We start from the raw sequence: 15,436 nt of genomic DNA on the forward strand, positions 1-15,436 counted from the left end.
CGCTAAATAAGATTGTAAAGGAAGGTGAGTGGGAGTGGAAAAGAGCAACTTCCTCATACAGACAATCTAAATAAATATCCTCCTCAGAGACCGATGCAAACGTACACACTGACACATGAGATGAGTAGGCTCTCTGGCTCAACAATATTACATAAGGTGTTTTCACACACACCATTTTAACGCATGTTCTTTTCTTCCTCCTGTTCCGTGGATCTAACTTGAGTTTTTTCATGTTTCTTTTCGCTTCATTTTTGGTACTATCCATTCTGGAGCCATGGATGGCAGAGGATAAGGCCAGGGGGTTGAGCGCTCAGGCCAGGCAAGGTCTTTTGGCTGTCCAGGTGCTTTTAAGATGTTGAGGTCTCCCTGCGTGGCCGGGGCCCCTGTTCGGATCAGTAGCACTGAGGCTCCTCGCGGCCAGAGACATGGACCCCGACTCGGCTCCCCCCCGCCCCCGCCCTCAGCCTCAGCCCGCCGGCCCCTGGCCCCACGTTGCCCTGTGAAGGATGTCCCTCAGCAGAGCTCCGGCCCGGGACACCTCTGAGACCCCTAGCCAGACCCCCAGAGAACGCATACGCAGCCACATGAAGATGGTGATCAACCAGCTGGACGGCATTCTCAAAGAGCTCAAGGATGTGGCCAAGGAACTCCGGGAGGTGAGGCACTATAGCGGGCAGCATGCGCCACTGTCTTAGCTTACTGGGGATGAGGCTCCGGGGGGTGGGGGTGGGGGGCTGCAGGGGGGAGGTAGTTGGAGGAGTTACTCCTTGAGAGGATTGAATTGAATTAAGTGTATAGAATGCATTTCACAGAATAGATATGCTTTTAAATTAGGATTTGAACGAGATGACATCACTTTGGCTTTGATGCAGGTGGCAGGAGAATATCGGTTTCTGCTTCCGTAATTATAAAAGCATCTTCCTTTTGGCATAGAAGGGCTATGTCAAATATCATCAAGTACACAACAATAAGTGTAGTTCAGATGTATTCAACATCCTATGAAACCCTCTTTAAATAGTGTTTCTATAAAGAGTAACACAGGCTGCAGAAGAGGCAGCGCAAAGCCAGGAATCTGGGCTGAAACAAAAACACAGGGGAGAGAAGAGGTGTGCTTAGGTAAGACACAGGACTTGGCACTGCACTAGTTATGTAACCATTTTGTTATCAGCTGGATTTCTACTGTATTTTCACAACTGCCATGGTAACGCCATGAAAAGATCAGAGTGTGTGTCTGCATCAAAAAGGGATAAACGAACAGGAAGAATATGTGTGTGGAACATATAGTGTGTGACAGTGTGTGGGTCTCTCTGGAATGTATACTGTACTTTCGAAAATGCATTGATATTAGAATGGAGGATAGATGAGGATAGATGTGTATGTGTTTTGTGTGTGTGTGTGTGTATCTGTGTGTGTGGGTTTATGTGCGTGTCCATGTGCATGTACCTGTGTGTGCAATGTGGATGTAAATGCAAAGCAATCTTGCCATCACTGGTACAGTAGGTTCAATAGGTTCCCATCCCCTGCAATCCCTGTCCTTCCTTCTGTCTTCTTGTAAATCTCCTCAAAAAAAGGAAAGAGAGAGCAAAGGGATCTTATAAACCCTTCGTCCAGAGGATGTCCCTCTCTCTCTCTCTCTCTCTCTCTCTCTCTCTCTCTCTCTCTCTCTCTCTCTCTCTCTCTCTCTCTCTCTCTCTCTCTCTCTCTCTCTCTCTCTCTCTCTCTCTCTCCTCTCTCTCTCTCTCTCTCTCTCCTCTCTCCTCTCTCTCTCTCTCTCTCTCTCTCTCTCTCTCTCTCTCTCTCTCTCTCTCTCTCTCTCTCTCTCTCTCTCTCTCTCTCTCTCTCTCTCTCTCTCTCTCTCTCTCTCTCTCTCTCTCTCTACTCTCTCTCTCTCTCTCTCTCTCTCTCTCTCTCTCTCTCTCTCTCTCTCTCTCTCTCTCTCTCTCTCTCTCTCTCTCTCCTCTCTCTCTGTAAATAGTGGGCTCTCTGACACATCCCCCCTCCACCCCCACCCTGTCTGTTATTAGCTGCCTCCCAACCTACATCTAATCAGGGGGCCAGGAGCGGGGTGCCGGGGGCACACCCAGTGACCTGGAGACCCACGGAGAGAGAGTCCGACCAGACCCAGGGGAGGGTGGGAGGGAGAGGGGTCATAACTCACTCCATCACCACCACCTTCCCTGACTCCCCCAGCCTCTCGCCCACTCACCTCACCTCTCCCTCCTTTATGTACTCACATGGGGAGAGTGCAAGGGCACGGCTCACATCGCTCCACACCGCTCACACACAGCTCACACACAGCTCACGTTTCCCTCTGAGCCCAGAAAAACCTACTGGGTGCTCTAGTGATGGATGATTATAGGACGCCTGCAAGTGGAATAATGCTGGCTGGAGCTATTTATAAACAAAAACACTAGCTACCTCTACCAGCACTAACATATACAGTATTACGGTTCTTATTTCAGAGCCCCAAAAAGGCTTCTATACAGCAGCCGATGCATAATCCGTTCTAAAGGGAACACAAATAGAAATATTAAAATTGGTAGCAAGAGATTGCATTAGCTACAACAGCAGTAGTGGCAGTAGTATCAATATTGTGCAATTTGCTAATTTATTCCATTGTGGACTGTATTAAAGGAAAAACGTTAAAAAAAGGGAAAATATGTATTAGTGCTCAATGTACCGGCAGATGGATGGCTGCCTAATGTTCCGGAAAATCTCTAATTCTTGGCCACATTAAATTAATAACATAATAGATAACATCTGTCATATAAATAAATGATGAATTACTGGATCTGTTAAAAAAACAAATCAATAACGGGAGTCAGGGTAACGTGGTGAGTGAATGTGAACTGAACTGGACTGACTGGGTGGTAGATCATCACTCCATGTTGGAGGATGGTGTTTGGAAAAGCCTGATGGTGTATGGTGATCCGGAGGCATCCGAGATAAAGATAGGATTATCTCTAGAGGTCCATAGGGAGCTGGGCTGATTTCAGAGCTCTCAGGGTTAAAGTCAAGCAGAGCTCCCGTCAGTCTGCATACTGTACCAACAGCTCATAAGTGACTGTCTCCACAGCCAGGCCTGAACCCTGGTCATACAGGACCAGGACAGTACGTGGTACTGGGCCCAGCCCTACATATGTGGGTTATCTAAGACATGCTCCAGGGCCACAGCAGGGGAGGCTATTGTACCGTTGCCCCATGGGGGTTAAAGTAGCGGCACCAAGGCACAGCCAACAGAGAGTGTTTTTGGAAGTGGATCTAAAACTGTAAAATGATAGTAGAGCTAGACCCACAGCCTTGCCTCATCTCACTTCAGCCATTGGTCTGTGCTGGAGGTGTGAAGACAGGAGAGGAGATGGAGGCATGATAGAACAACGTTACATACTATACATAAAACTAAACCAGGCCGTAAAGAAGAAGTCATCATGACAACTGTCAGTTTAGAAGGCAGCGCAATCACATAGAGAGATGCCATTGATCTTATTTACATCCCAAAGAGAAATGTATTACAGCAGCTATATACTCATCACGCTTCATGATATGATGGTTCCAGCATTACCATTCAATTGTGTCACATTTGTGAATCTTATTATGCAGAATCTAAAAAAAGGACTCCAAAATGAAAAACATTGATAATATACTCTCCACACATCATCAGCAATAGCAGCTGTAGAGGAATGTATTAATTTGTGGTATCATGTCAACATTACCCTTAGAATCTCTGACAGCAAAAGAAATGGAACCAAATGAAAATCAAAGCATCCACTGCTATTTGCAGTATGAAATATACTTTATGTTAAAACTGAATCCCAATGAATAAAAAGTTATTTCAAATAGCTGAGGAATAGCAAATGTAAGAGAACATCCATATTGGGTATTAGAGAGATACAAGACTGGTAAATTGAAAGCATTAAATGAGGCGGTAAGGACAGAACAATTGGAGAGTGGAGGGGAAGAGCAGGCAGGCTGCAACACAGAGAGAGAGGAGTGGTGGGCCAAAAGGAATAGGGAAGTGTCATTATGTGGAGCTAGTCATTATGTAGAATCATACGAAGAGCAGAGGATGGAAGATTTCAATGCTCAGTGAGAGGAAACTGCAAATAGGGCGGCCATGAAAACCAGGAGCGAGAATTAACGTAGCTAATGAGAGGAGCGAAGAAAGAAAGACTGAGAGCAATTATCACTGGCAGAGTACAATGTGCACCATTTCCTAGAACTCAGAGTCTGGCTGCCCAATCATTGATCTGGGAGAGTAGGACAGCCGTCTCTATAAGTGATAAGCAGAGGGTCCATGGTAGGGTAGCTAGCTCGCCTCACAGCAGATCCACTTCATAAGCGTGGCTGTGGAGATTGGCTGTTACTGTGCAGTTCTAGTTTGTACCAGAGACAGGGCACGATTGCATCAGCAGCGTCATTATCCATCTTCTCCCCCAAGCTGTGTCTGTTTCTCTAACAAATGGACAGTTTTGGGCTCTACAAGCTAAGCTCGCTATACTGGACTATGCCCATTCACATGCACTAACACACTGGGTCTGAATATTAATATTGCATTATACAGGGCTGGTAAAAGAAGCTACCAATTCTCACTGTGGCTCAATGATCCCCAAGCAGCTAGAGCCCCCTCTGATTCAATATTAACAATCAAGGGATCATTGCAAAAATGAAAACGGACAAAGGAAAATGCCATGTAAATGATCTGATTAGAAAGCAGTTTCCAGGGGAGCACTTTTATGTTTTGTGGCATACTATAAACAGTGCATTGTTTGGGCCCAGTGTGATGTAGTGGGAGGAATACAAAATATAAACAGCTGGCTGAAGATCAGTCCTGATCCAGTCTGGACCGGGCCCCAGCACCACGGTGGGGGACAGCAAGGGAGTCGGCACACTCGGCTAACCGCCACAGAGCTCAGCACCGCTTAAATCTAGTCAGAACACAGAGGTAGCCACAGGAAGCCCTAAATCCAAATCAAACGCGGCTGTTTCTGCAGGGGACATTTATTCTCTCCTCCGTTTGCTCTCTGTTTTCCCGCCGACAGTTCCAGCATGGCAGGCTAGCCAGGGATGAGGACACCTGACAGCTGTAGTGTCAAATGTTGGCCACTAGGTGTGCATTCACAGTGACACTCCCTGCCTAGCAGCACAATTATGACAATTGTAAATTGGTGCACCAACCCAACCGCTCAGTCTGAAAATTGGATGATCAGTGTGAGAACAGGTGCCTTAATTGGAAAGGTTTTTGTTGAATAAAAAAAAACATCTACAGTGTATGTGTGAAAAAGATGCCCCTGTGGCCACAAACCAATCATGTGTTAGCGCTGCAGGTGGTGATGCTGGTTTCCTTTAGTCTACCTGAGCCCACTTATCACAAATTACAATCAGTCTCTGTGCCCTGGTGGACCGTTTCCCAGAAAGCAACTGTTTCTATTTCCCTGCCAGTTCCCTACGTTGACTGCCCAGTCTACCCTGGCCTGCTCTAGTGCTCTCCAGTGAGGGTGCCCCAGCCCAGCACGCTGGTAGCGACTAGCGAGGCAATTTACTGCAGATTAAGGGCAGGATTTGGCCAAGCTGAGGGGCTGGAGAAACGCTCACCAGCCACCCTGCGGGCACATGGAGTTCACTGGGCTATGCTGAAGGCTTATCGCCACCTCTGAGATGGGATAGGATCACTAAACCTGCCACAACTGGGCCAAAGGGTTTCCTATAGCTTCACATCCAACCAGAGATAAAACAGCAGTGACGCAATACTAGGTCAATTTGTTCCACCTTGTCTGACCTCCTTTGTGTGCTGAAATAAAATTTTCCAATTTAACTTGGTGATATTACGCCTCCAGCAAACCTTCCTTAAATTCCACACATGAACAACATGACAGGGCCACTTCTGTATCATCTGTATTGACTTCAGTCAGCAACCCGCCCCCCCCCCCCCCCCATCTCCATACCTGTGTGCCTCAGTCAGTGTCACGTGACCTGGGAGTGACCTTTGGATGACCTCATTGACCAGTAGCCAGGCTAGTTCCTCCTCAGAATGACCCATAACGCTCTTGTAATAAAACAGAGAGACACGTTAGCAGTGGGACATAAAGAGTTACATCTTTAGTGGCTTCTAACCTTGAGAGGGAGCTGTGGAGAGGAGAGACAGAGAAAACTGCACCAGGCAGGCATACCGTTCCCCTGAGCCTCTTTTACCAAGCACTGCTGTGGAGCTACAGCTACTTTAAGATGCAGGGCCAGTGTATTGACCAGCCCAGCATGCCTGTAAAACCCAGTGGATTAGCTGGCCCTTTGAGCTCAGACGCCCCGCACCCACCTCTCCTTTTCTGTGGACCTTGCACTCAGCATAGATGATAATGAAAGCTCCTGGTTAGAGCCCAGATGAGGTACAAAATTGGCCCTTATATCAAAGCAGTCATCATATCAAATCAACCTGGTAAGCCATATATATTTTCTACAATGCCAGCTATCTGTGACTAGATCCCATTACATGAGGTAGAGGATTGAGGGGGCTTGCTATGCATCTTTGTACATAATGTGAAGCTGCAACCCTTCCTCTTCCTCCAGGGGAGGATAAAGGAGAGAGAGGGGAGGGAGAGAGAGAAAGAGAGAGAGAAAGGGGGGGGGGGGGGGGGGGGGGGGGGAAGAGAGATAATGGTTCCTCCTGCTGTACAGGCTGGCGACAGACTGATTGGAACAGCTTAGATCAATTGTTGCTATTGTGCTCGTGGGCGTTTTTAGGATTGTTTTTGGCCTATCTTTGAGCTGTAAATAAATCCAGTGGGCTGTAGTTAATGGTGTGAAAAATGGCATCCATTGAAGTGCACAAGCAGGCCCCAGGAATAGAATAGCTACATTACTTGATTGTCTCTGCGCATAATGTACACACACTGAGAACACCGTTTTCATTGGACTTCCAGTGAAATGTCTGTAAGGTTGAATGTCACTGCACTGAAAGGGCACAAATACCAAAGAAGACATTGGAGACATGTAGGTTATGAATGTGTCTAAAAGTATGAATAGCAACCCAAATTAATACAGTAGGTGACCTACTTCTCAAGAGACCAATTTTACTCTCCATCGGCTGTACCAGGGAAATGCTCAGGGCAGCTAGATCACTATTACATTATGGTTAATTGTGACAGACTGAGGAACCTACAGTATTCATGTGGTTTTGGCCAAACTATTAATAACTGCTTCGCTATGATTGGGTATCATGAATCGACCCAGTTTAGAATGAGCCTATAACGTAAGCCCAACGTAATAACAAAAGCTTTAACAGCAGGCAATCAACCATCTGCAGCCTCAAACCTTTAAAAACCTTTCAATCAGGCATTTGATTAATTTGATCAATTCTGGCAATTCTGTTGTAGGCCTACCTCACAGGGCATGCATTGTCTGGTTCTTTTTCGGTTCTATAAATGTTTTTGATGATTCACACTGGAGTGCCCTTTAAGTGAGACATTCCACTCCATTCATATCCTCTCATATGGCGCCAAACTCAGATTGCAAATGGTGAAGTGTTTTCAAGCATATTCCTTTTACTGAAACCTTTGTACACTAATATGCATTGCATATTATACAGAATATCACACACTAGAAGAAGTTGTAAAATAGTTGTTTTTTTAAGTTAACTTACATTGTGTCGCCAACCTGTTACCCTAACCTTAACCCTATCCTAACCCTAACCCTAACCTTAAACCTGTCACGTTCGTTTAATGACGGGACAGACCAAGGCGCAGCGTGATATGCGTACATGTTTATTCAACTAAATAAACACACGACAAAACAATAAACAAAACGTGACGTCCTAAGGTAGATACACACAACATACCTTACACGGAACAAGATCCCACAACTCAATAGTGCCCATAGGCTGCCTAAGTATGGTCTCCAATCAGAGACAACGAGCGAAAGCTGCCTCTGATTGGGAACCACACCGGCCAACATAGAAATACACATACTAGATAATAAACATAGAAAACGCACAACAAAGAATATACACACCCTGACTCAACATTTAAGCGTCCCCTGAGTCAGGGCGTGACAGTACCCCCCCCCCCCCCCCCAAAGGTGCGGACAGGGTAGGGGCCGGGTGGGCATTCCGCCTCGGAGGCGGATCCGGCTCGGGGCGTGACGACCTCTCACTCTCCGCCTCCCTGTTGCGCCCCTGGTCTGGTCTGGACCTCGGCGCGCTACTTCCCCTCTCCTTCCTCCCACGATACGCCAGGCCCTGTCTGGACCCTGGTGTGGGAGACCCCGAACCTGGAGAGGGGCTGACGTCATGGTCTGGACTGGAGCCGCTGACCGGAGCTGGACTGGGCACCGGTGGAGCGGACTGCTCTGGCTCCGGAGTGGAGCCGCTGACCGGAGCTGGATCAGGCACCGGTGGAGCGGACTGCTCTGGCTCCGGAGTGGAGCCGCTGACCGGAGCTGGACTGGACCCCGGTGGAGCGGACTGCTCTGGCTCCGGAGTGGCGCAGCTGACCGGAGCTGCATCAGGCACCGGTGGAGCGGACTGCTCTGGCTCCGGAGTGGAGCAGCTGACCGGAGCTGGACTGGCCCCGGTGGAGCGGACTGCTCTGGCTCCGGAGTGGCGCAGCTGACCGGAGCTGGATCAGGCACCGGTGGAGCGGACTGCTCCGGAGTTGTGCAGCTGACCGGAGCTGGATCAGGCACCGGTGGAGCGGACTGCTCTGGCTCCGGAGTGGCGCAGCTGACCGGAGCTGGATCAGGCACCGGTGGAGCGGACTGCTCCAGAGTTGTGCAGCTGACCGGAGCTGGATCAGGCACCGGTGGAGCGGACTGCTTTGGCTCCGGAGTGGAGCAGCTGACCGGTGCCGGACCAGGCACCGGTGGAACGGGCACGGGCCGTGCCGGACTGGACAAACGCACCACTGGTCTGGTGCGAGGAGCAGGCACGGGCCGGACCGGACTAGGAACACGCACCACTGGCTTGGTGCGAGGGTCAGGAACGGGCCGGGCCGGGCTGGCGACGCGCACCACTATCTTGGTGCGAGGAGCAGGAACAGGCCGACCCGGACTGGCGACGCGCACCACTGGCTTGGTGCGAGGAGCAGGAACAGGCCGGGGCGGGCTGGCGATGCGCACCACTGGCTTGGTGCGAGGAGCAGGAACAGGCCGGGCCGGGCTGGCGACGTGCACCACTGGCTTGGTGGAGGAGCAGGAACAGGCCGGGCCGGGCTGGCGACGCGCACCACCACGGGTTGTGCCAGCGGAGAGCTGGCACAACCCGTCCTGGCTGGCTGCCCACTTTCGCACTACACGTGCGGGGTGCTGGCACAGGACGCACTGGGCTGTGCATGCGCACTGGCGATACAGTTCGTAGAACTGGCACAGGATATGCGGGACCGAGGAGGCGTACTGGAGACCAGGAGCGTTGAGCCGGCACACCCCGTCCTGGCTGGATGCCCATCGACGTACAGGACTGTGCCGGCGCACTGGCGACACAGTACGTAGCTCCGCATAACACGGAGCTTGCGCAGTCATATGCCTCTTCGCGTGAGTACGGGGAGTTGGCTCTGCTCTAACCCTAGGCTCCGCCAACCACCCCGTGTGCACCCCCAAAAAAAATCTTGGGGCTGCTTCTCGGGCTTCCTCCTCAACCGGCCTCCTCCGTGTTGCCGTTGCTCCTCTCCTGCCTGGGCATCTAACTTAGCCCATGGTCCTCTCCCCGCAAATATCTCTTCCCATGACCACAAATCGGCCACCTGTGACATGGCCATTTGCTCTGCCTGGGCACGTTGCTTTGTCCTCGTTTGGTGGGATCTTCTGTCACGTTCGTTTAATGATGGGACAGACCAAGGCGCAGCGTGATATACATACATGTTTATTCAACTAAATAAACACACGACAAAACAATAAACGAAACGAAACGTGAAGTCCTAAGGTAGATACACACAACATACCTTACACGGAACAAGATCCCACAACTCAATAGTGCCCATAGGCTGCCTAAGTATGGTCTCCAATCAGAGACAACGAGCGACAGCTGCCTCTGATTGGGAACCACACCGGCCAACATAGAAATACACATACTAGATAATAAACATAGAAAACGCACAACAAAGAATATACACACCCTGACTCAACATTTAAGCGTCCCCTGAGTCAGGGCGTGACAAAACCTTACCTTAACCATTTTAAATGTCAACTTCAATGGGGAGATGTCAGAGTTGGACATTCCAAGGACTCCGGATAGCACTAAAACCAGCAGGTGTTATCCTGCAGCAGTTATCCTGCAGGTGCACACGGTCACGTCCACGTCCACATACTATATACAGCAGGTTTTCCTAATATCCATAGGCTATTCGTTAATGTTTATGTGATATTATGTCCTGATATGTTGTAATGTATTATGTATTGGTCATTAATATGACAACTATTGAGAAGTATTCATTGTGAAGGGAATTGTTAATTGATTAAATACCTGTTTAGGGCTTTTAACGTGTTCAGGTACTCATTTTCAACCCCCTAGAGTCGATGTCCGTGTGGAAATCGAATTAGCATAATAAAAAAATCCCCATCAAACTCTGTCTTTTTAAGCTAGAGATATATTTTTTCATTGCCTGCATCTCAATCCACCACATCCGCAGATGTCGGTCTTCCACTTCTGTGGTGGAAGGTGGCAGAGCTACAGCGGTGTTTATCAGACCAGGACATTCGGTCTTCTCATGAAAACGTTTGCAGAGTCCGAATGGTTTGGGCTTGAAAGCTGAGACTCTCACAAACATGATGGTATTCTCTGTTTTTCTCTATGACCCCCACAAGCTTCACGGGACTCGTCTGAAGTTGGTACCACCGATGTGCCAACTTCTGCTACAAACTAATGTGACCCCACCATCGAAAGTTGAGCCCCTTACGAACACGTACATGGAGGTTGTTTTGCTCTACGACCCCCACAAGACTCGTCTGAATGTAACCCGGCCCGAAGAATTTGTCGAATTGGATAGGGCATTTCCACGTCAAAGGTATACGGGTCATTCAACTGTATTTTATAAAACAAAAATCTTAAGCTTTTTATATCTCTCAAACATAGGACAGACACTTCAAAACATACTTCCTTTTCTTATCGTTTTTGTTTGCTTTGTAATTATAGGTACAATATTCATGTCAGTTTACACATTTTATACCACATGTACCCATAGGCTGCCACTCTACAGAAGAAAAAAAGTTAGAAATACATACAGAGAAATTATCATATTGATCACCCAGGATTTTGTACTAATAAAATTGGTATGTAAAGAAAAATAAACAAAAAGAGGTGGGCTTACACCCCCAACTCCCCATCCCATTCCCCCCAGCCCAACATGTTTCCGCCCAATCCCCCACATCCCTCCCACCAAACATACTTCCTTTTGATAAATGTTTTGACTATCTGTTTCGCCATGTATGAATATGGTTTTAAGGCCAAATTCAATATTTCATCAAGGCTTAGATTCTAGAGGTTTTTTTAAGAGAGTTTAGGCTGGAGTGACATGTTGTCCCAGGGTTCTGCAAAACTCAGCTGTGCGAGGAATTTTCTCTGCCTCGTCTACAGGTATTCAACCTAATTTGAAGGCACGATGCCTTAGCTTCAGTGAATGGGCAGTTTTGTTTATCTGTTTGTTATTAAGTCTACATATATGTCAGTGTTTGTCAACATCTTGTACGTATTTTGGATCAAGCTTTATTCACCTTCTCCACCTGTAAATATACAGTCAGGTCCATAATTATTGGCACACTTGGTAAAGATTAGCAAAAAAGACTGTGTAAAATAAATAATACAAATACTGAGCTATATGCTCCAAAAATGTTGGGAATGCTATTATTTTATGTTAATACATATTGCTCAGATAAATAGATTTTGTTTAAGAAGTAATTTAAAAAATAAAATAAAAAATAGAGGCCAAAATTATTGGCACCCCTTTTTTCAATACTCTAGCACCCTCCCCCTTGCGAGGATAAGGACACTGAGCCTTTTTCTAAAATGTTTTATGAGATTGGAGAACACACTGGGAGGGATCTTAGACCATTCCTCCATACAGAATCTTTCCAGATCTTTGATATCCTTTGTCTGTTCTTATGGACTGCCCTCTTCAATTCAAACCACAGGTTTTCAATGGAGATCAAGTCTGGAGACTGAGATGGCCATTGCAAAATGTTGATGTCCTGGTACTTGGTAAAGTTCATGATGCCATTGACCTTAACTCCATTGGTCCCTTTTTGAGTGAAAAAAAGCTCACATTGAAATGTTTTACCATTTTCTTTTAAGGACAACAAGGGCTACAAGGTGAACACAAAACAATTTGACATAAACAGTTGCATTCATGAGTTTTATTGACAAATGTCAATAAACAAATAAGGTCTGCCAAGAAAAACAATATATCCAACTAGTCAGTGACAACTGTGTGAAGTTTGGAGTTGGTGACAGCAACTACGTGAGCTTATTACAGTATTATAGACACTTTCTCCTGGTATTTACTATGATCTTCTATGTAGACGAACCGCTTACCTTCTAACGACTCTTGTGTTGTCAACATCTGGGTGAAGTGGTGAAACGGAATCAGGCGCAGGACACAGAACTGAGAAAATGAATGGATTTACTAAACAAAAGTAAACCATAACAAACTCTCCATTCAGGGAAGAGCAGAACAACAGCTCACCAAACGACGTAAGACAACGGACAATCACGCACAAACTCAGGAGGGAAAACAGAGGTAATTATAGGGACACAAATAAGCATAGTGGGTAACAGGTGTGATAAATAAAGACAAGACTAGTGTAACACAGAAACATCGATCGGTGGCAGCTAGTACTCCGGTGACGACAAACGCCGAAGCCTGCCCGAGCAAGGAGGAGGGGCAGCCTCGGCTGTATTCGTGACATGTGTGGCTCAGTGTCGTTATCCTCACAAGGCTAGGGTGCTGGAGTTCTGAAAACAGGGGTGCCAATATCCCCTATCTTTTTGAGATTTTTTTAAATGACTTCTTAAACAAAATATCTTTCATTGAGCAATAGTATTAGTATAAAAGTATATAATTTTCTTTCTTTTTTAGCATGTATTTGTATTAGTTATTTTACTGAGTATTTTTTCTCATCTTTATCAACGGTGCCAATAATTATGGACCTCAAATCAAATCAAATCACATGTCACATACACGTGTTTAGCATATGTTATAGTGGGTGTAGCGAAATGCTTGTGCTTTTAGCTCCGACAGTGCAGTAATATCTAACAATTTCACAACATATACCCAATACACACAAAACTAGTAAGGAATGGGATTTAAGAATATATACAGTGAGGGAAAAAAGTATTTGATCCCCTGCTGATTTTGTACGTTTGCCCACTGACAAAGACATGCTCGGTCTATAATTTTAATGGTAGGTTTATTTGAACAGTGAGAGACAGAATAACAACAAAAAAATCCAGAATAACTAATGTCAAAAATGTTATGAATTGATTTGCATTTTAATGAGGGAAATAAGTATTTGACCCCTCTGCAAAACATGACTTAGTACTTGGTGGCAAAACCCTTGTTGGCAATCACAGAGGTCAGACGTTTCTTGTAGTTGGCCACCAGGTTTGCACACATCCCAGGAGGGATTTTGTTCCACTCCTCTTTGCAGATCTTCTCCAAGTCATTAAGGTTTCGAGGCTGATGTTTGGCAACTCGAACCTTCAGCTCCCTCCACAGATTTTCTATGGGATTAAGGTCTGGAGACTGGCTAGGCCACTCCAGGACCTTAATGTGCTTCTTCTTGCGCCACTCCTTTGTTGCCTTGGCCGTGTGTTTTGGGTCATTGTCATGCTGGAATACCCATCCACGACCCATTTTCAATGCCCTGGCTGAGGGAAGGAGGTTCTCACCCAAGATTTGACGGTACATGGCCCCGTCCATCGTCCCTTTGATGCGATGAAGTTGTCCTGTCCCCTTAGCAGAAAAACACCCCCAAAGCATAATGTTTCCACCTCCATGTTTGACGGTGGGGATGGTGTTCTTGGGGTCATAGGCAGCATTCCTCCTCCTCCAAACACAGCGAGTTGAGTTGATGCCAAAGAGCTGGATTTTGGTCTCATCTGACCACAACGCTTTCACCCAGTTCTCATCTGAATCATTCAGATGTTCATTGGCAAACTTCAGTCGGCCCTGTATATGTGCTTTCTTGAGCAGGGGGACCTTGCGGGCGCTGCAGGATTTCAGTCCTTCATGGCGTAGTGTGTTACCAATTGTTTTCTTGGTGACTATGGTCCCAGCTGCCTTGAGATCATTGACAAGATCCTCCCGTGTAGTTCTGGGCTGATTCCTCACCGTTCTCATGATCATTGCAACTCCACGAGGTGAGATCTTGCATGGAGCCCCAGGTCGAGGGAGATTGGCAGTTATTTTGTGTTTCTTCCATTTGCGAATAATCGCACCAACTGTTGTCACCTTCTCACCAAGCTGCTAGGCGATGGTCTTGAAGCCCATTCCAGCCTTGTGTAGGTCTACAATCTTGTCCCTGACATCCTTGGAGAGCTCTTTGGTCTTGGCCATGGTGGAGAGTTTGGAATCTGATTGAGAGGGGGTCAAATACTTATTTCCCTCATTAAAATGCAAATCAATTAATACGATTTTTGACATGCGTTTTTCTGGATTTTTTTGTTGTTATTCTGTCTCTCACTGTGTGGGGGGGGGGGGGGATCAAATACTTTTTTCCCTCACTGTACACTTCCTGATAAACTCAGTCACTGTTTAAGTGTATTCGTCTAAATTCTTTTCGGAAGCTACCCGGAACATATCCCAGTCCGCGTGATCAAAACAATCTTGAAGCGTGGATTCTGATTGGTCAGACCAGCGTTGAATAGTCCTTAGCACGGGTACTTCCTGTTTGAGTTTCTGCCTATGGGAAGGGAGAAGCAAAATAGAGTCGTGGTCAGATTTGCCGAAAGGAGGGCGGGGGAGGGCCTTATAACCATCCCGGAAGTTCGAATAGCAATGGTCGAGGATTTTAGCAGCGCAAATACAACAGTCGATATGTTGATAGAACTTCGGCAGCCTAGTCCCCAAATTTGCTTTGTTAAAATCCCCGGCTACAATAAATGCAGCCTCAGGATATGTGGTTTCCAGTTTGCAAAAAGTCCAATGAAGTTCTTTGAGGGCCGTCGTGGTATCAGCTTGAGGGGGGATATACACGGCCGTGACTATAACCGATGAAAATTCTCTTGGGAGATATTCTAGGTCGGGTGAACATAAGGACTCGAGTTCCTGTATGTTACTACAATTACACCATGAGTCATTAATCATGAAACACACACCTCCGCCCTTCTGCTTCCCGGAGAGATATTTATTCCTGTCTGCGCAATGAACTGAGAACCCATCTGGTTGGACCGATTTCGACAGAATATCCCAAGAGAGCCATGTTTCCGTGAAACAGAGTATGTTACAGGCCTTGATGTCTC

General features: G+C 46.9%; 1 protein-coding gene across 1 annotated transcript in view; it reads left to right on the forward strand.

The window, feature by feature from the left end:
- Positions 1 to 506: 506 nt before the first annotated feature.
- Positions 507 to 15,436, forward strand: part of LOC311127941 (inhibitory synaptic factor 1-like) — a gene marked incomplete at both ends in the record, with an annotated part of 61,092 nt that continues 46,162 nt past the window's right edge. Inside the window, one exon of the mRNA XM_084159841.1 lies at positions 507 to 656. Within this exon, the coding sequence (XP_084015967.1) occupies positions 507 to 656 (150 nt within the window). The remainder of the gene's footprint in view (positions 657 to 15,436) is intronic.

The sequence above is a fragment of the Coregonus lavaretus genome (genome assembly GCF_964263955.1).
Source record: "Coregonus lavaretus genome assembly, chromosome: 4".
Lineage (NCBI taxonomy): Eukaryota > Metazoa > Chordata > Actinopteri > Salmoniformes > Salmonidae > Coregonus > Coregonus lavaretus.